The sequence below is a fragment of the Carassius carassius genome, chromosome 5, assembly GCF_963082965.1.
Source record: "Carassius carassius chromosome 5, fCarCar2.1, whole genome shotgun sequence".
In the NCBI taxonomy this organism is placed as follows: domain Eukaryota; kingdom Metazoa; phylum Chordata; class Actinopteri; order Cypriniformes; family Cyprinidae; genus Carassius; species Carassius carassius.
Genome location: NC_081759.1, coordinates 2142180 through 2164259, shown reverse-complemented (window position 1 = coordinate 2164259; position 22080 = coordinate 2142180). Strand labels below are relative to the sequence as shown.

At 34.6% G+C, this 22080-nt stretch overlaps 1 protein-coding gene across 1 annotated transcript in view; it reads left to right on the top strand.

Annotated features, from left to right (window-relative positions):
• Nucleotides 1–22080, top strand: part of LOC132140588 (serine/arginine repetitive matrix protein 3-like) — a 73195-nt gene that overhangs the window by 18774 nt on the left and 32341 nt on the right. The window contains exons 2-4 of the mRNA XM_059549401.1: nt 9186–9433; nt 19354–19443; nt 21932–22060. Coding sequence (XP_059405384.1) covers nt 9186–9433; nt 19354–19443; nt 21932–22060 — 467 coding nt within the window. The remainder of the gene's footprint in view (nt 1–9185; nt 9434–19353; nt 19444–21931; nt 22061–22080) is intronic.

Genomic DNA, 22080 nt, shown 5'->3' with positions numbered 1-22080 from the left:
TCTTTTAAATGCATGAGATGATGCTGACACTCAATTTTTGAGCTGTAGGATAAAACAGGTTATCTGTGAATAGAAAACATCTAGAACCAGTTTTGTGTCATTTCTCATTTTGTTTCTGCAAAACTAAAGAGAGCTCTATAGAAGAAAATGAGAAAAATAAAGCTTAAAATCATTTGGAGGAGGACAGCTGTCCTCTGTTAAAGGCGCTCGATCTCGTGGGTCTTTCTTTCGCTTCATTCTGTGAGATCGACCCGTCTTTAAAGGCCACGGCTCTGAAATCAAGCCGATTCGGTTTCACCTGACTGAGCTTCTCATGAGTCTAGTGTCTGAGATCAAACTATTGACAGCGAACACAGTCTGTGAGGAGAGCTGCTGCAGTTAACTGTAAGTATTGAGGGTCTCGAGTAGTTATATATACAGTATGACCTGAGGATATTCATCTGGAGCGCATTGAATGAGGGTTTGTCTCACGAAGATCAATTTGATGCTCTCCTGGGCACCTTTTATCTTCATTATTTGAGTGTTTTCACCAAAAACTGTTTCAAAACCTGGTTTGCTGCCTACTGAAACGGCATTCTGAGGCACAGGGAACGCTCCCGACACAAACATTATGCTTCCTATAATAGAACTTATTTACAAATAAAATTAGACATTCACATACTGTGCATACTGTCTCTGGGTAGATAGGTTTATAGCATGTGTAAAATAGTTTTTATATGATATAACATGCAGCAACCATATAGTGCATGTCAACAGTTCATTTTTATGAATTTATGCATCTTTATTAAAACGACATATAGCCTATAAAAAACAGTTTGTTTATGTATGTTTTTGCAATGTATATATTTGAACTCTTTAATATTTACTTGTATAATAACATGTGGTGACAGATACATATATAAAATTGTTCCAGTTTGTAATAAGTTTCACATGTTCTTACTTTTTTAATTCACATGACAATAACATTTATTGTGCATATATTGCATTTGCATGTGGGTTAAGTTAATAACAAGTATATTCTTGATTACTTTTATTATTATTATTATTATTATTATAGTGATACTGTTCAAAAGTTTTGAATCAGTAAGATGTTTTACTTTTATTTAGCAAGGATGCATTAAATTGGTCAAAAGCGAAGGTAAAGGCCTTTTTTATGTCGCAAAAAAAATTCTGTTTTCAGTAAATGCTGTTCTTATGGTTAATATTTGATATATGTTATTATAATGTTGACAGGAAACATTCTTAATATATAAAAATGTTGAGAGAACAGTAAATGTAGCATGCTCCTAATGTAAAGGATAGATGGGTATGTTCCTCAAACTTTCACAGAACTGAGAAGAAACATTCTTAATAAGCTGAAAAACTGGACATTTTTGACCGTTTCAAAAACACTCAGAAATGAAGTTTTTAGAACAGTTTCAAAATGATGAAATGGAATGTTCCTCTAACAGTCACCAAACCTAGAAACAAGTTACTTAAACGTTGAGGAAACATTCAAATGTAGTGTTCTTGTAATGCTTTTAAAATGACAGATGGAATCTTCCTCCAGCGTTCGAATAACCAAGAAGATAACCACAAAAATTGGCAAGAGAATTAAAATTTTTCTGTGAACTATCCCTTACCTGTATGCTATTATTAACAGCATTTCTACTGGTTGAAGGAAGAGTTGAACCTCTTTTAAAGGGAGTGATCGTGCATAGACTGTGTCTTAAAAACATATGCACACACTAGCAGCCTTCTGTCTCTTTGCTGTTTCTGCATTTTGCAGATTTATCCCAGGCCAGTCTCGAGCGCTCTGCAGGAATGCTATTCTAACTCACTCTCTTCAGGCTCACCGAAATAAATGCACCACTTTCAGCCATTTAATCCACACTGGGCTGGACTGCATGCGCTCATTGTCACTAGTTAGTATCCCAGCTGCTGGTTGCTAAGGCAGAATTAGTGCAGTGAGTGAGAGTATAGATTGAGGTTAGAAAGAGCTCTTTAAGAGACCTTGAAGAATGACGCATGATTGCACTGATGAGAGCTGGAGCGAGGGATTTCAGGCAGCAGAAATCATGCATTTTGCATTCAGAGAAGCAGAAGCAGAAGAATGGAGAATTGTTGAGTTGATCAAGATCTAAAGTGCCTTTTTCTTTTTCTGGCCATTAATCATCATTGTAATGATTTGTAGTCATGAATTATCATTAAGTTGGCTGAAGCAGAATGACATTTAGGGAAAAGGCAAAAAGTATCTTTAGGAATAATTCTTTTTGATGATCCTCTAAATATGAAACTAATGCCTCTTGTATATTTTGTATGTATATATATATATATATATATATATATGAAACTGGGATCATTTTTAGTCATGTGCGTTATATAAAGCAAAATATTCATTTGTTTAGCCTGGAAACAAAAGCAGAATAAGATTGACTCTTCCAGGTCACTAGCGCGTATCTGTGAGTTTATCAACACCCACTGGGTTTAGTATGTGACTTGTGCTGTAGTCTTCATCTTTGCTGACCAGCCGCCCACTATCTGGTGCACACTGAATTCACATTGACACTGATTCAGTTCCTGGAGGTTGGCAGTTTGCTCTAGAGCTGCATGTTATTAGGCGATGCAACTTTACCACAGTATCCATACTATTAATAGCAACACATTTTAGCTTCTAACATGAAAAACATTGAAAAATCATTGAAGACTAGAGTAATGATGCTGAAAATTCAGCATTGCATCATCAAAATAAATTACATTTTACAATATATTCAAATCGAGAGCAGTTATTTTAAATTGTAATAAAATGTTAAAATTTTACTGTATTTTTGATCAAATAGATTTAGCCTTGGTGAGCTGAAGAGACTTCTTTAAAAAACATCTAAAACACCTTAGCATCATAGTGGCGACTTTTGCATTTTCCTTTAGAAAATGTGTGAATCTAGTTAATGTTGTTGAAAATGCTAGTGCAGAGTGCCTTTGTGCTCAGCTTATTTCTGACTGATGTCAGTCTCTTGTTCAGTCATTCTTGAGTTGTAAAAGTTCACTTGCTCTGCAAGTCTCCAGGTATCACAGGAAAATGCTGATCCTCGTGAAGTAGCCTGTGCTGCTTAAAGTTTTGACAGACACTGCATTAAAGAGCTTAATTGTCCAGTTTTGACTCAAAAGTAAGCAGTAAAAGGTGTCAGCACAAATTACAATGAAGTAGAGACTATGGGAGCAAAGCAAGACCATATTCAGCAGTTTTTAATTATACTCTGGAGAGAGAGAGAGAGAGAGAGAGAGAGAGAGAGAGAGAGAGAGAGAGAGAGAGAGAGTGAGTTAACAGTACATTGTTTTTCCTCTAATAATCCAAAAATAAGATTTATATGTATGTAAAGATACATATGCATGTGGAGTAGGACTTTTTAAAAGTTTGGGGTCTAAAAAGAGTCTCTTTTGCTCACCAAGGCTGCATTTATTTGATCAAATATACAGTAAAAACAGTAATAGTGTCAAATATTATTACTCTTCAAAATAGCTGTTGTCTATGTGAATATATTGTAAAATATAATTTATTTCTGTGATGCACAGCTGTATTTTCAGTATCATTACTCCAGTCTTCAGTGTCACATTCTATTTGCTCTCAAGAAACATTTCTGATAATTTCTGAAACTGTGAAGCATTTATTTTTTCAGTATACTTTGATGAATAGAAAGTTCAGAGGAACAGCATTTATTTGAAAAAAATATCTTTCGGAACATTATGTCTTCAATGCATCCTTGATGAATACGAGAAAATAATTAAATAATAATCTTACAGACCCCAAACATTTTAATGGTAGTATATACAATATTGCATAAAAACCACCTCAGTGATATCTGTTAAGTAGTATGAACATTTTAGGTGTAGTTTATCTAAGAAATGACTTATTTGAATGATGATGAAGGTCAGGTTAGTCTCTAACATTTTCTCTGTAATTCACAGCTCGTTTGTACTCACTTTAATAGAGATGGGCACTTAAATATCATTTAGTATGTGAGAAGTGAATAAATCAGTACAGTAGGCTGCTTCATGTGCTGTGAAACTGCTTTTATAGCCACCGAAGGTCACATGTCAGGAGACACAATGAATATAAAGGGAAATCATTTAGAGATGTATGGGGAGTCGCAGATATCTGAGGCAAAGATTTAGTGTGTAATGAATTCAGTGATGATTTCTCCTGCTGTTCTGCCACCTGTTCAGCTCTACGCTGCTTCCTGACTTTACCCACAATCCACGGCGTGCTACACAACACGAAGAACGCCATCCTCCATCATCATGCTGGAAAACAAGCATCTGTAATCAAAGCCTTTTAGCCACCCAGCTCTGAAGTGTGATTATTAATACAAGAAGAGAAACAGAATATTTCACTCTCTACTTCCTATGCACTCCTGTTGTCTCTTCTACTGAATCTAAACAATTATATGCATATTTCTTAGTTTGTCCAGTTAATTCACATTTGTATTTTAAATCTTTATTTTATTTTTTTATTTTTGCAGATCGTTTATATCATAACCCACATTTATACATTTGATATCTTTTAACATAATATTGTTATGAATATTGCACACAGTTTTTGAAGAATATTGGGCTTTAATAGCATTACATTTTTAATAATAATAATAAAAAAAAAAAAAAAATATATATATATATATATATATATATATAGGATGTTCTATCCATTGTAATTAATTGAAGAAATAATCAAAATATTAATTAATTATCACAATAGATGTTTGCTAACCTTCTTAAATTTTTACCTTATATTGTTACATTGAACATAATTTGTGTGTGAGATTTTTGGGCTGTGAATGCTGAAGAATGTTCTTTAATAAAATAGAAACATTCTTTAGAATGGTTATCTACCATAATAAATTAATTGATTATCAAAATAAATGTTCACTGAACTCCTTTAAAAAAAATAATTTTGTTACATATATTTCACACAGTTTGCTAGTAAATATTGGCTTGTGAATGTTGAATAACTGCAGTTTAATAAGATATATAGAAATATTTGTTATGTATTTATTTATCTACTGTAAATAATGGGATAAACAATGAAACATATATAATTTTCACAGAGGTGGAAAGAGTACAAAAATATTCTACTCAAGTAAAAGTACCATTACATTAATGAAATTTTACTTAAGTACAAGTAAAAGTACCAGTCTAAAAATCAACTCAAGTAAAAGTAAAAAGTAGCTCATTTAAAATTTACTCATAGTAAAAATTACTTAGTTACATTTTAACAGTGGGAGGGAGTCAAAAATGGGACAGGCCAAGGGTGTCAAACTCAGTTCCTGGAGGGCCACAGTCCTGCACAGTTTAGATTTAACCCTAATTAAACACACCTGATCCAGCTAATCTAATCATTTAGGTTTATTTGAAAACTACATGATATGTGTGCTGGAGCAGGGTTAGAACTAAACTCTGCAGGGCTACGGCCCTCCAGGAACTGAGCTTGACACCCCTGGTATAGGTCTATTAATCTCAAACTAGTTGATTTTAATTAAAGGAATCAGTTATTTAGAATAATAAAACATTTGGGCTGTTACCAGGCAAATCAGTATCAACAAACTCATCTTTTAATGCAGAGGAAATGCAGAAGATTCATTGGAAGTGGCATTTAGATGTATTACACTGTTTAGTGCAGGACATGAATGCATTTAACCTGCAGTTACAAATGCATGAATAATGTTTTGATATACAAAACATAAAATGTTGAATACTCATTTGAAATTATAAGAAATTAATTATTTAAAAAAATCAAAAGATACTTTAAATGTGATATTAAAATGGCCAGTATGTGTCAGCAAGTCACTGTTAATAAGTGAGTCATTGCGATTGAACCGAATCATTTAAACGGTTGATTCATTCAGGAACGAAACACTGTCACGTTGCTCAGAGACGCAAAACTGTGCTTTGGTGGCTGTGTTTGGATTATTTTCTGTTGTAGAAATAGAGCTAAAAAAGGCAATATGGTGTCTAAAACGCAAGTCTCTTAATTAACTTGTTTACTGAACTGTTATATATATATGTATGTATGTATATATTCATGATGATTTTTGGAGGAAAAGACGGCATTCTTTGTGTGATTTTGATTTAATGTATGAAATTATATAAATATGTGAATTTTCTGCCCCTATATCTTCAATTTTGTGATCATTCTAAACATAGGCGCCGATTTATGTTTTTCTCCGTGGGTGCTCAAGGGCGCAAGCCATTTAAAAAATAAAAAAATAGACTAGGCTATTAAAAAAATATTGCATTTCAGAACCTTAGGCTAATGGACAGCGGCCGATACAAACACACACAACAGCGTCACTTCTCAAAAATACAAACAGGATTGGAGATGAAAAGTTTAACTGACACGTAACCGCTAATGCGTTCAGCTTCTTGGGAAATTAATGTTTTGTAAATATTGATTAAAAGACTATTGCGAAAGGACAGCGTTTCCATTAACCGATTGTTGCGACTAAAATAATGAGTTTCTGGGAATGTCTACCTCATTTATGTTTCGAGGTTTCTTTTGATAGTGGCATGGCTTTTCTTTGAGGTTTCGAATCCATTATTCATATAGGCTAAAAAAATATTTTTTTATTTTATGTATTTAACAAAGAACTTGTATTCTGTCCAAAAGTAGGCTACTTTTGTGTCCATTAGTTTTTCCTCTTTTAAACCGTATATAGGCCTATACTTGAGCAGAAAAATGTTCCCATTTAAACCCTGTTACGAACTTTAAGGAGTCTAGGGAATGTACCGTAACATTTACATATTAACGTACTGCTGGGTATGAAATGAGGTGGAAGAACATGACAGACAAAACTTTGAAAGAGAAAAAATACTGGACGTTTATTCACAAAAAGCCAAAGCCACTAGATCCAGTAAAATAATGTCGATATATCAATATTAATAGGTTTGGCTTTTTTTATAACAAATCTGTCCATTTTAGTCTGATTAATGATTAGTGATTACGGAAAGCATTAAATGATTACATACTCGCACAGCACTGTATAGTGGGGGATGGGACGTTTTCAGAGACGCTGTGATTGGTGGATAGGATATGGAACATGCATGCGACTGGTTATGTCACTGTCACTGACAACAACATAACCAATCACAGTGTGGCAGACGCTTCATAGCGCCAACTGCAATGTTTAATTTTAAATAAATGTAGCCTACTGGCAGTCTGGCACTGGCACACGTGGGTGCTCATTTTCCGTGGGTGCTCGGTATTTTCCGTGGGTGCTCCACGGTATCGGCGCCTATGATTCTAAATGCATTTTAGGAGACTGAATCACACAGTGAAAGAACGCACTATAAGCGCGCACATCATTAAAACAAAAAATATGATATTATCGCAGATGATATATATAGCACACTCCTCACCACTGTCTTTTTGGCTAATTTGTGCAAAACCTCTTGCTAAAATGTCAAAGCTTCATTTTAACCACCAATGCAACGATGCAATTATTTAGCTTACCTCTACATTCTTGCGAAGGGTTGATGTCTTGTCGAGATTTTATAAGCTGCTAGTTTGGTCTTCCTAAGCAAGTACAGCTTACACTGCATAATAGAGCATACATATAGCCAGGGGTTCACTTCATTTCCTTCGAGTTCAACTTCAGAATATGACGGGGTTTCGTTTTCAGCGGTGTCTGCACCACTAACGCCTGTTTTGACCGTCTGCATCTTTCTTGTGATTTTAGCGCCAGTTTGCCCTCCTGCCCATTATTTACTGACGTAGTTTCCAGGGAGCGATTTTTTTTTTTTGTTTTTTTTTTTTTACTCAGTAATTAATGTGTTTTAAAATGTAGCGAAGTACAATACTTTAAACAAAATATACTTAAGTAAAAGTAAAATTACAGATTTAAAAAAATACTTTAAAAAGTATTAGTACACAAAAAAGCTACTCAATTACAGTAACGCGAGTAAATGTAATTCGTTACTTTCCACCTCTGAATTTTCAAGATAAGCTAAACGTTTTTTAATAATAATTGATATGTACAGTATATTACTACATAAAGCAAATATTTCAGACATGCATTTGACATCCAGATAAACAGCTAAATGTTTCTGGAAATGTGAGCGTGCAGCAGGGAAGAGAGTTTGCTGTGACAGTGATGAAGTGAATGTGCTCAGAATGAACTCAGTCTCTATTTTGAAATACGAGACCATTAGTCGCAGCTTCTGGGATCTCATCCAGACGCTTCTCTCCCTTTCTCGTTTTTGTGGTATATTGCCAGCAGCCAATATGATTCAATCGTCTCAGCAAAAAGTACTGCAATTTATTACACCAATTCATTTAGGTGAGAATACCTTCTATGTGGATGGGAATTACTGGCCGGATTTTAATGTGTCAATGGACTGTGCTTATATTAATGAATGCAAACTATGAATCTGATATATGAACATGATAAATGAACATGATCTTCAGAAATCATGAAAATATGATGATTTGCTGCTCAAGAAACATTTCTGATTATCATCATTGTTGAAAACAGTTGTGCATCATCAAATGTTTCTGAAAACAATGATGCATTTTCTTTTTCAGGATCTTTTAATGAATGGAAAGTAAAAAAAAAAAAAAACCAGGATTTTTTTTCCACTGTCACTTTAGGTATATATAATGCATCCTTGGATGAATAAAAGTATTGATTTCTTCAAGATATACTGAAATACTGAAAAGATACTGTTTAGCTTTTCAGAAATATTTTGAATTAGTTTTTATTTAAAAATTTTTGATTATCATTTTCAATTCAGTTAAAGTTTTAGTAAATATGTTTTTATTATTTTTACTAGTTTTTATATCTAAATACTGTCTGTGTCGTTTTTATTCATTTGCATTTTTTATGTTTTTTTTTTTTTGCATTTTTATTTTTTTCTTTAAAGTTTAATAATAAAATATATATTTTTTAAATAATTTTTTGGGTTTGTTTCTTATTTATATTAATATTTTTAGAAAATGTTGGAAATTCCTTGTAAACTAGCTCAAATAACATATGTTTTTTATATTAGATTTTATTCCTGTTAACATTTATTTTATTGTGACTAAAGAAAACATTTTTTTTTTTTTGTGAATGCCTTTAGTTTCAGTCATAATTCTAAAACAACTCTGGTCTGTGATGTACTTCCTGAATCGTTGTTAATCTGGGATCTGGTGTCTCTGTGTTTGTGTCTGTCAGAGTGCCGTGGCCATGTACGATGGGGCGAGGGTTCCCTCCCCTGAGGACGCCGCTAACAGGGTCCCGCTGCAGCCCGAGACCCCCACAGTCACACATCCCAAAGCTGAAGAGGAGCCGGAGGAGGAAGAGGGAGTCCCTGCTGAGCCTGTCCTGGTGAAGAAGGCTCACCGTGAGATTCTGGACCATGAGAGGAAGAGGAGGGTGGAGCTAAAATGCATGGAGCTTCAGGAGATGATGGAGGAAGAGGGGTAAGCGAGTCACTGATAGGACCGTATATATATGTGTGTGTGTGTGTGTGTGTGTGTGTTTAGCTCGGTTCCAAAACCTTGTATGCTGCCTTGTTGTCAACTATATCCAAAGCAGCATCATAAATGTCTCATACAGTAAGTAATTCACCATTGCTGGTATTGTAAGGTAAATCTAAAACAGAATTTCTAAAAAATTCTGAAATCCTTCAGTGAAATAAAGCTGATTATGCACTTAAAAACATAATATTATAAGTCTCTTTATATTCTACATTTGGCATTATTTTTGTGCTTACAGGAAAAATAAACAGTTTAAAGTCAAATTTAAACATAATTCAAAATTTTGCCTCGGACTAAAGTTGAAATAATACATTTAAGCAAATTATGTAATAAAGTCAGCCCCTCTACATTCTAAACATTGTCTGAATTTGTATATAAATAAATATTTTGCAATATGCTTCAAATAAATTGTATATATATATATATATATATATATATATATATTAGGGATGTCCCGATCAGGTTTTTTTGTCTTCGAGTCCGAGTCCGAGTCATTTGATTTTGAGTATCTGCCGATACCGAGTCCCGATTCGATACTTCTATAATACATAAAAAAAGAATAAAGAAGAGCGAAAAAACAGATCCAGGATCTTCAATAAATTACATTTTGAAATATATTCAAATATAAAACAGCTATTTTAAATAGGCTAGTAAAAATATTTCAAAATCTTACTGTTTTGCTGTACTTTGGATCAAATCAATGCAGGCTTGGTGAATAGAAGGGACTTCTTAAAAAAAAAAAAACCTTAACAAGCTTACTGTTCAAAAACTTCTGACTGGTAGTATAGGCAACTTTATTTTTTCTCTAATTTCTAGCTTTTAATTGGCTTAGAAATCTATAAATGCTGGACAATAACAGATAATAATGATTTGTTTATATATATATTATATATTATATATTTGTTTATATACTACAAACACTGTTTATCACATAATAATGCAGAATAGTTTCTATACTGTAATAAATACTTTGTCAATCAGCACTGCATTGTTCATACTTTATTTGTCACCTGCTGGAGATGACTTGAAGAACAATTTATTGTCGTGATCTTATATTAATGTCTTCGTGTTTGCATAAGTTTCTGTTTTCCTGTGCGCACCACAGCATAGCTGGACGCTTTTGTCCATATTAGGAATTTCCTGATATCAGCGCGAGAGCGCGCTCCGGCTTCGAGTATGAATGAAACACACACTGCATGAGAGTTTAGCGCTCTGTGATGTTCCTCTCGCTGTATCCTGGGTCCGAATGAAATATCAGGTCATGCGCAAACTATCATGTCTCTTTGAGTTTGAATCTATATTTATTCACACCAGCTCTTGAAAACAAAGTGATGTCATGCCGCACGCGTCGCTGTTTCTGTGTGGAGTCAAAAGGGTCTAACTCTGTGCCACCGCATAACAAAAGATGTGTTAAAAATTAATGAGAATATATATATATCCGAGTCCTGATCGGGAGGTAACGTCCGATTCCGATCAAGTCTGAAACCACGCGATCGGGCCCGATTTCCGATCACGTGATCGGATCTGGACATCCCTAATATATATATATATATATATATATATATATATATATATAGCAGTAAATATATATATATAGGAAGCAGTAAAGCAAATGGCCCGTAATGCTGCTGTATTTGTGATAATAATATATACGGTATTATTATTATTTTTTATTATTGGCATTTACATTGATTTCCTTCACATTCTTCACTGCACTGGAAAAACAATTTTCTTTAAAACAGTTTTCTCTAAGAAACTGATTTGTCATTTTCTTAAATAATTACAAAAAATGGCAAGTAACACATTGACCAAAACATGGAATATTGAAGTAGAAAGACAGAAAGAGTATTTTCAATAATCCAATAATCTTAAAAAAAATAAATTGTAGTTCAATGACTACAATATTTGCAATTTACAAAGGAAACTTTCTTTTCATGCATGAGACGTCACATGAACAACAAAGACATGAAGGAGAATATGAAATCACGGTGCATCGTTTCCTGTGCTGTTGTTTTATTTAAAGTAGTCACTGCATTATTTCTGAAGCAGAAATGCAACGCTGGTGTTCATGCACTGAGATCTAAACTAAGCAAATACCAGAACAGAAAGACTTGATTTTATGGATTGTTGCATTCTGAAATGTGTCAGAGCACAATATACTGTATACTTCACAATTGCATTCTCAATATTACCACAAACTCCTCTTCTGTGGTCAGATTTTGTCTTGGCAGTTGCTCAATTCAAAGTTTTTTGTTTTTTTTTGCGCTTTAACCTGGTGCGCATAAGAGACTTCTTTGAATAACAAAATCTTACTGACCCCAAACTTTTATTTGAATGGTTTTAAATAAATACATCCTTTTTTTGTAGTTGAAAATGACAGATTTGTAAATTTCTGTGAATTTCAGTTCATTTGAATCCTCCTTTAAAAGCCCAGTTCTGAGCATCCACAGTGCTGCAGGAAACAGTAAAGCAAATGGCCCGTAATGCTGCTGTATTTGTGATGTGGCCTGACTGACATCTGCTCTAATCCTGCAGACGTCTGCGCTCGGCCCGCGTCTGACGGCCTTCTGAAGCAGCTCTCTGATTAAACAGCAGCTGTGTGACCTTGAGGCAGAATGAATGATGGTGATAAAGCACACAAACACCGCTGCGGGGGAACCGGCTCAGCGCACAAAAGCTGATGAAAGATTTGCTTCAGTTCAGGATTAGAAATCTGCTAACGTGCTTAAATGCTCAGTGAATGAGGTGCTGAGTGGGCCTGAATTTCTGCTACCATTCATCAACACACATCAGAGAAACAGAGGAAAACATGTTTGGTTTATCTGCAGTTTAGTTTTGAATTCCATGTGTAGACTTATAATTGCAGTCCTGTCATCTGATTGGTTAATCCAGTGCTCCAGTGGAGCTCTAGTGTACTGTGTATCACTGCACAGCTATAAACATTAGCTTGCATGACAACACTAGATTACTAGTGGAAGAACGACACCAATCTTGGCAAAGAAAATGAGTTTGAATGAAAATGTGTGTCCTAGAAGTGATAAGGGATAGATCACCCAAAAATGAACCTTTAATTATTATATTTTAACATTATTATTTAAAAAGATTTTATTGGCATTATTGTGTTTATACAATATTGCAAAAGCATTATATACAAAAAAAAGACAAAAAAAATAGAAATAAATATTCAGTACAATATAACCATAACAAACAACAATAAAACTGTAAAGAAAAAATATGAAAGTCAATTAGTTCCAGAGTTATTTTAGTATTATTTATATTCTACTATAGTATTGATATTAATATTTTGAATTAGCTTTAATAAGACATAGCTCTTGAATTAGCTTTTTTTCCGTTTTCATTTTAATTTAAGTTTAAGTTTTAGTCGGTTTGTTATGTGCTTACTGCTGGACTTTTTTATTTTTATGTTTTGCAACCAATATTTGTATTTCATTTTATTTAAGAATTATTTCAATAAAGAAATTTTAGTTGTCAATAACAACACGGAATGACAGAAGTGAAAGTAAATGATGACAGAATTTAAATTTTTGGGTGGAATAGAATAGAATAGAATAGAATAGAATAGAATAGAAAAGAATAGAATAGAATAGAACCAATGCTTGTCAAAAACCTAATAGAATATGGCCCCTTTAAAAGTGAACTGTGTAATTTCTGCACCAGTAGCACCAACCAGTGGAATTATGTAAATAATGACTGTTTCCAAACAGGTTTCCCAAGCATTGCACGTCTGTCTGTATAAAGTCAGTATGAAGACCATCTCATCTTTATTTTCATTCTCTACATCCTTTTATTAGTGCAAATGGGTTTTTGCTTGTTAGGAGCTCTGAGTAATAGTTATTCGATTGATGATGATGTTGTGGAGCAGGATGTTGGAGATGGAGGAGGGTGGTGGAAAAGCCATCTGTCACTGCACACACACACACACACACACACACACACACTCTCTGCATGATGACTAATTGTGCTCTGCTTTAGGAGATGTCATATGTTTGTCTCATTGTGAGAAGCGGCAGACGGCGTGCATCTCTGTGAAAGTCAGACGAGCTCTGTGTAGTGTTTGCTGAAGATCTGGTTTTCTTGTGTTAAACACACTTCAGCAGCCGCTCTGTTTTTACAAGAGACCTCCACATGTCCTCCTTGAGGCTTTTTAAATGGACAGTGCAGCCAAAAATAACATTCTGTCATCATTTACTCACCCTCATGTCGATCCAAACCCGCATGACTTCATTCCTGCAATGCAAATGAGATTTAAAAAAATCCTTCAAGCTGTTTTACTTACAAGAACTAAAAAGCAGCATAACCGGAGCCAGCATGAATCTTGCTCTGTATAAAAAATCATATGTAATTTTTGTATTAGCAGTATTATTTGCTGAAAAACTTGCTCTGTTCATTATTCATTTATGCGTATTCAAACGTGACTCATGAAGTTGCATCGCTTCAAGTTTGATTTAATGTTCATCTCGTGATCAAATCTGAATAAGCATAATGAGATTTGAGAGCTTGTAGAACCAAGAATATTGTAAAAACAAGAATATATATAACCAAGCATGTTAGGGGTATATAGGAAAAAAAAAATCTTTTTTTTTTTTGTACATTTTAAACAATTGCATAGTTTGTATTTTTACATTTTTACTTTTAGATATAGTTTCCAAATACATGTTGGTTTTAAATTGTTAAGTTCTCTTAAATCAGTTGTGGCAGTATATGATACTTACATCAACACAAGAAAGACAGTCATAGGTTTGGAATGACAGGAAGAAGGATAAATGATTTCTAGGTGGACTGTCCCTTTAAATAAAGGGCTTGTCTCTATGCATCAGATATCAGCGAGATGCATGATAATTGCAGGGGTGTTTCACAGAGAGCAGCGAGGGAATTAAAGGTTATAGAGGCGAATGGAGGCTCTTCTCTGATGCTGTGGATATAAACCAATGTGACACTCCCCCCGTAAAGTCTTTAACCCGGTAACCCTCTAACCCTTTAACCACACACACACACACACACACACACACACACACACACACACACACACACACACACACACACACACACACACACACACAGACAGAGCTTCTTACCCACCCAGCTTGTTTTAGCTTGATTAAATAGGCGGATGGATGAAGAGCACACACATACAGTATTTATGCATAAGAATCATCATCATTAGTGTTTGATGATTTGTACAAAGATGCAATATAAAACTTCAATGCTTGCAACGTCCTGCAGCATTTGTGCTTCACGTGTCTCATCAGAGGTGTGCTGTTATTAGATTTCATTTTTAGATATGTTTTTCTAAATTAAGATTTATACATGATCTGAAAGCTGAATAAATAATCTCTCCATTGATGTATGGTTTGTTAGGAGGACAATATTTGTCTGAGATGCAACTATTTGAAAATCTGGAATCTTAGGAAGCAAAAAAATCTAAATATTGAGAAAATCATCTTTAAAGTAACATATTACTAATTAGAAATTAAGTATTGATATATTTAGGATAGGAAATTTACAAAATATCTTCATGGAAAATCTATAATTGTCCTTCAAATGAAGTGGAGTAAAAAGTCAGATATCATGCTTTGGAATGTAGTGAAGGAAAAATAAGCTTCATAAACATGAATTTGTTCAATTATTTAGTTCTGCACACAACCTATGGCTATGAAAAAACAATAAAAACATCTTGTCGTAGCGTCTTGTATTATTATTTTTTTAATTAAAACAAATTTCCTGTCTCATACTATGGTGATATGATGTAATCAACATTTCATCAAAAACTATAGATATATATGACCCTGGAGCACAAAAGCAGTCTTAAGTCTCTGGGGTATATTTGTATCAATAGCCAAAAATACATTGCATGGGTCAAAACATGCTGTTTCTTGTTGCATTACTCTTTTTTTATGTTTTAAACATCAGGTCTTTCTCTTAATAAATAATAAACTAATGAATAAGTAAAATAAAATAAAATAACACCTAATTTCAACATCTATTCTCCATTTCCAGTCATATCCTCTGAGATCAGATGTCTGTTTTTAAATCTGTGTTTTCAGAATTGTTTTCTGAACGTTCTGAAACAAGTAGTAACATTTTAAAAACATTAGATAAATGTAAAAAAAAGTTCCAGAAATAATAAATAATGTTTGTGCTTAAGTTTTTAGAACATTATTTAAAACCAGAAAACTAAACAAAATTCTACTAACATTACTGAAAGAAAGCTTGTTCATAATTTTCCAGAATGTTTAACACCTAAATTGATCTTGTTTACAAAATTATGCACAATAACATTTCTTTGACTGAAATAAAATCTGCATGAGTTGACAGTCTGCACCATCAGTCTTGATATGATTGATCAATAAGCTGCACTTCTGGTTTGGTCCTCTATAATCCATCTCTGTATGCTCTGCATTGAACCGCCGGCTTCATCAGGTTCACAGGGGAGTATGTGTTATTAAACGAGGTTAATCAGTGCTATCGATTCACACTTAAACAAAACAGACAGGAGGTGCATTAATGCCACAGGAGACTTCTGCTAATGATGGTGACTTTGCTCTTGTCATTATTATCTAATTGGCTTAATAAGGCTTTATACATTGTGGCCAGAATGTGTGTGTGTGTGCTACAGTTGCTATTTCCTGCTGGTCATGTTGGCATGAGAGCACGTGTACTTTCTTCCACTTATTTTTATAAATAGAAATAGCAAACGAAAAAGCAAAAAGAGAAATAGCAAGCAATGTGCAATGCTCAACAGCATATTGTGGCATCAGTTGTCATTTCAATTACACACTTATACACTCAAATATATACAATTTGTTTTCATAAACACTCTATTACAATAGTTTTTTTTCGACTGCTTACACATTTTCAAACATTTGTCCCCTTTTTTTTCAAAACTATACACACAAATTCAAGAATTGCACATGTAAAATTCCAAATATCTCGCATCTCTGTTAAAATGAAGCGCTGCATTCAAAACTCTTTCTGTTTTCATCAATGACAAACTTTTGAATGATAGTGTATGAATGCCTAAGCCCAATAAAATAATTAGTCGCACGAGATATTGAAAATTATAGTTGATTTGAGAGTTGGGAGCATGTCAAACGCAATGGATACAGCATCTGTATTAATGGTATATTTGTTCAAATTATTGTTATATTTTTATAAATTTAAAATAAAACTTAATTGCCTGGAAAAATATCATATTATTGTTCAAATTAAACTGAATTTTTAATGATTCGATTTACTGCACCTTCACAAGTTGAATAGAAAAAAAAGCAAAAATACACCCAATGTATGTGTTATTCATTACTGTGTAGATGTAGAGAGAAATTTTGCATCTCTGTCTTACTCCAACCTGATTTGACTTCCAAACTCCTTTCCCAGGAGGACATGAATGTAAAATTCCTAAAGGAAAATGTACAGAATAAAGTCTGAAGCGAATTCAAATTATTTTTTAAATCATCAGTGATCATGAGTTCATTAGAAAGACATTAGAAAGGAAAAACAGAAAAATGTGTGTGGGTTCTGTGTGTTCTACCCACTGTCCTCTGCTCATATTGCACAAAAAAATACAGAAATGCATTTTTATCTTGTGTGTGTGCGTGTGCATATGTCGTAATGGATTTGATAAAGCAGCATTATCTCCAGTCCCTCCAGCACAAGCTTTTATAGCAGGAAAGTTTGGCTTCTTCACAAACACGCACATCATCTTCCTCATGCACCGCTGTGTGCAGCTGCTCTGGGCAGAGGCTGATAAACCTGCTATTGTGATGCCATACATTACCAGCTCAACTGAATGCACAATGTTTGCCCCTGGTTACACCAGTCTACTCTAACCAGACAGCAGGTTCAGGTTTCATGAGCGCTGTGTTAAGACTCTTTCACATGACTTGCATCAACACACCGCGACATACACACATCATGTGCTGCTTCTTCGACCTCTGTGTGAAAACCTGCTCAGTTCCAAAACCTAGTGATCTGCCCTTCTGTCTACTGCCTCTATAGCCCCCTTCCTCAAATCTTGCCCTGAAGGTCCAATGCTCTGCAGAGTTTAGCTCCAACCCTGATCAAAGTCACTTGCCTGTGATTTTCTAATGATCCCAAAGACATTGATTGGCATTGATTAGCATGCTAAGGTGTGTTTGATTAGGGTACGATCTAAACTCTGCAGGAAAGTGGATCTTGAGGTCCAGATTTGAGGAACCCTGCTCTATAGTGAGCATGCTGACTGAAAAAGAGCAGTGTACATCATTGTGAAATGCACAAGATTTGACTCGCTGTTGAGTTTAGTGATAGCATTTAGATAGCATTTTGGTGAGCTGCTGTAATGCATAAAAATGCACAGCACACACAAAAATTAGGGGAAATAGTCATTATTTAAACTATATTTACACTACTGGTCAAATACTTTTTTTATTTTTTTGAAAGAAGTATATTTTTTCATTAAAGCTGCATTTATTTGATCAAAAATACTGTAAAAACATTAAAATGGTGAAATAATTATTACAATTTAAATGAACTGTTTTTCCATTTGAATTTATTTTAAAATTTAAATTTTTTATTCCTGTGATAAAAGCTCAATTTTCAGCATCTTTACTCCAGTCTCCAGTGTCACGTCATCCTGTTTCAGTAAATGCTGTTCTTTTGAACATCAAAGATTCATGAAAAAACAACAACAAATTTTTATTTATTTTTTTCCACAAAAATATTATGCAACATTGAACCTGATTTCTGAAGGATCACGTGACACTGAAGACTGAGTAATGATGCTGGAAATACAGCTGCGCATCACAGAAATAAATTACATTTTAAAATAGGTTTAATTAAAAAACTATTATTAGAAATAGTGGCTGGCCCAAAACAGACAGGAGTGGAAGACTTTTGTTGCTGCCCTACATGCCAAGGGCATAACGGGGAGTAAGTAAGTAAGAAGTAAATTAGAACTTGTATTCATTTTACAATATTGCAGTTTTTACTGAATGTTTTATCTGATTATTGCTTAGAACAAAAAAGACTTGCTTATTACAAATTTTTTAATTGTAATGGAACAATTGCAATGCTTTTTGTTATTATAATAACTGAAATTTCTCACATATTTCACTTCATAATCTGGTAGATTTTTTTTTTCTTTTTTTCACTCATCTTGTTGCGTATAACAATATGAATTTGATGAAAGAAGGGAGCACGCCTGTGATGCCACAACATGTTGTGTACATAGGCAGCCGGTTTGGAACAGGATTTCAATTCCATCTCTTTTTGCACAGTATGGGTTCAGATGTTATCAAGCGCACACTGTTGTCTGTGTGCTGACTGTCAAGTCACCTTTGCCACCCACAGATTTCTGCATGGCAACAGTGAGTGAATATAAAGAGTGTTTCTCCAGTCCGGCGCCCCCTGCAGGCAGCTGTGCGCCTCTGAAATCACATTACAGTCGAACCGTGTGGCAGGACACTCTCTCTCTCTCTCTCTCTCTCTCTCACACACACACACACACACACACACACACACTAATCTTGTTTCCTGATGGATGCGCTCTGGAGAAAACGAGAATGGCACGTTTAATATCCAAACCCTTAGAGTGGCCGAATGTTTCCATGCTGCATTTATTCACACATTTTTAGCACATCTCTGAAAGAGGCAAGATTAAAACTAGACTTTTACACTTTCTGAAGAAATTGTAAGTGATGATCCATGCAAAAGTTTTTTTTTGGGTGGTTGCTGGCTTGGCTCCATCTATCAGTGTTTGCTGGGATTTTTTCACCTGTTTTATCATCAGTGAGTTAAAATCACTTTAAGATTCCTTAAACCGTGTTCTGTTGAGGAGATTTGACTGTTTGTATTTTTGTTTGCAGATATTCCAAAGAAGAAATCCAGCAGAAGGTTGGAACGTTTCGGCAGATGCTGATGGAGAAGGAGGGTGTGATAACTCGAGAACGTCCACCGTGAGTCAATCAAACGAGCAAACCATTGATCCGCTCTGATCTTATTTTCCACATGTAATTGAATAGAGTGTGTGTTTCCTGTAGAGACAGTATCGTATAGCGTTTGTGTGTGGCATTGTCTTCCTGTGATTAATGATAACGTGATTAATAGATAAATGTACATTAAATACAATTTACGAGAACTAGAAACACTTTAATATATTTAACTCGATGGAAAACCATTTAGCTAAATAATGCAATGCAAAAATGCTGCATAGGAATTGAAATGAATCATTTCTCTTTCTAGTTAATTTACACAAACTGTCTGAACAAACTGATTCACTAAAATTAATCTATGAGAAGTGCATTCTCTATGTTTGTAGCTACCTATAAACAGAAACTTTTTAGCACTAGTCCATCAAAATGAAGTGCAATTCATGAACATTACATGCTTTAGCATGGGAAATGTAGCTTTGTTGCCTGTAACATAAAAATAAGCCGTAACGTTGGCTTAGATGAAGTCATGTTGAAATAGGTTGATAAATAAGATGTTGTGTTTTGCCTCATATAGGCTGAATGTGTTTGTTTCAGCAGGCACACATACAAACTTTCTTATAGCTTGTGTGTGCAGGCTTTTTTCATCTTAAACCTAATCTCCTGTTCTGGCCTTTCTGCACACAAGAACTCCGAGCCTGAGCCGTTATAGCGCCCGCAACACAACATTTCTGCTACTGTATATCTAACAAATCTTCTGTTCTAGCAGAAGACCCTTATGTTGTCATTTAACCCTTCCGTTCTGTCACAAAACCCTTGTATTGTCATTTAACCCTTCTGTTTTATCACAGGACACTTATGTTTGGATTTAACCCTTTTGTTCCTTCATAGGACCCTTACAGTATTTTGTCATTTAACCCTTCTGTTCTGTCGCCGAACCCTTGTATAGTCATTTAACCCTTGTTCCATCATAGGACCTTTACAGTATTTTGTCATTTAACCTTTCTGTTTTGTCATAGAACCCTTGTGTTGTCATTTAACCCTTCCTTTTCAGCACAGGGCCCTTATGTCGTCATTTAACCCTTCTGTTCCATAATAGAACCCTTATGTTGTCATTTAACCCTTGTTCTATCATAGGACCCATACAGTATGTTATCATTTAACCCTTCTGTTTCATCACAGGGCCTTTATGTAGTTATTTAACCCTTCTGTTCCATTATAGGATCCTTACAGTATGTTATCATTTAACACTTCTGTTCTGTCACAGAACCCTTGTGTTGTCCTCATGAACTCTACTGTTACATCAAAGAACCCTTATGTTGTCATATTACAATTCTTTTAAATCACAGAACTGTTGAGTGTTGTGTTGTCATAGTAGAACCCTTATGTTGTCATTTAACCCTTGTTCCATCATAGGACCCTTAAGGCCCGTTCACACCAAGCACGATAACTATAAAGATAACGATAAAGATATAGTTCTAAAAATCGTTCTCAATATAAAAGAATATCAGAGTCCACACTACAACTATAACGATAAAGGCACAGAGAAACGGTATCGTTGGAATCATTTTCAGAACAATTTTTTTCCAGCTGATGAACGATACAAACGTTGACATCCAATCAGAATCCACTCTGCTATAACGAGCTCGAGGATTTAAAGCGGCAGACACACATGCGCTCAGAATAAACAGACGTTATCGTTCGCTGGTGTGGACGCTAATATCGTTATGTTTATAGTTATCGTTCTTGGTGTGAACGGGGCTTTACAGTATGTTATCATTTAACCCTTCTGTTTCATCATATGATCCTGACAGTATGTTATAATTTAACACTTCTGTTCTGTCACAGAACCCTTGTGTTGTCCTTATGGACTCTACTGTTACATCAAAGAACCCTTATGTTGTCATATTACCCTTCTTTTAAATCACAGAACTGTTAGGCTGTTAGCACTTTTGCAGAAGAAGTATGGTGACATTTATCACTGTGATGAAGAAGCTGATAATTACAGTTTTAGATAAGATCGACTTTAGTAGTGGAATGCTAATTTATTTCATCAAGACACATGATAGGAAGGATAATGAGGATAAGTTAAGGCTTTATAAAAAGTGAGTGTGACAGAAACATAGATCTGTTAGTACCTTCCCAGGAATTCTGTGAGGTTTCTCATTATCACACTGTATAATCAGCTTTATTCTGTTTCAATGACATTTTTTTAAAGAAGTTAGTGGTATGGGAAAATAAATAGATGTTGACTTATCCCAGAGAAAAATGGTTTTGCTCACAGGTTGCCCTTTCATTGACCAACTTTTTTTTTTTTTAATCCTTTATAAAAAATAAAAAATGAGCCATGAGGTGACAAACATTATAGTATAGAGTAAAATGAACATACATTATAATAAAATGAAGACTTTCAAATCTGAGCACAGACATTGCAAGTCTGAGTCAGAATAGCTCATTGCTGCATTTTAGACCAGTGCAGGTAATGACCTTTGACCTTTACCTGCTGTATGCACAGGGTTAAGCTGCTTCCTCACGGGGATGAAGATCATGTGGAAAATGCTGTGTACGTCGAGGGCTATGAGGAAGGCTATGATTGTGATGGAGAATATTACGAACAAGATTCAGCTGCCTACGATGACTGCAGGTAAAAACTGAGGAAGAAGC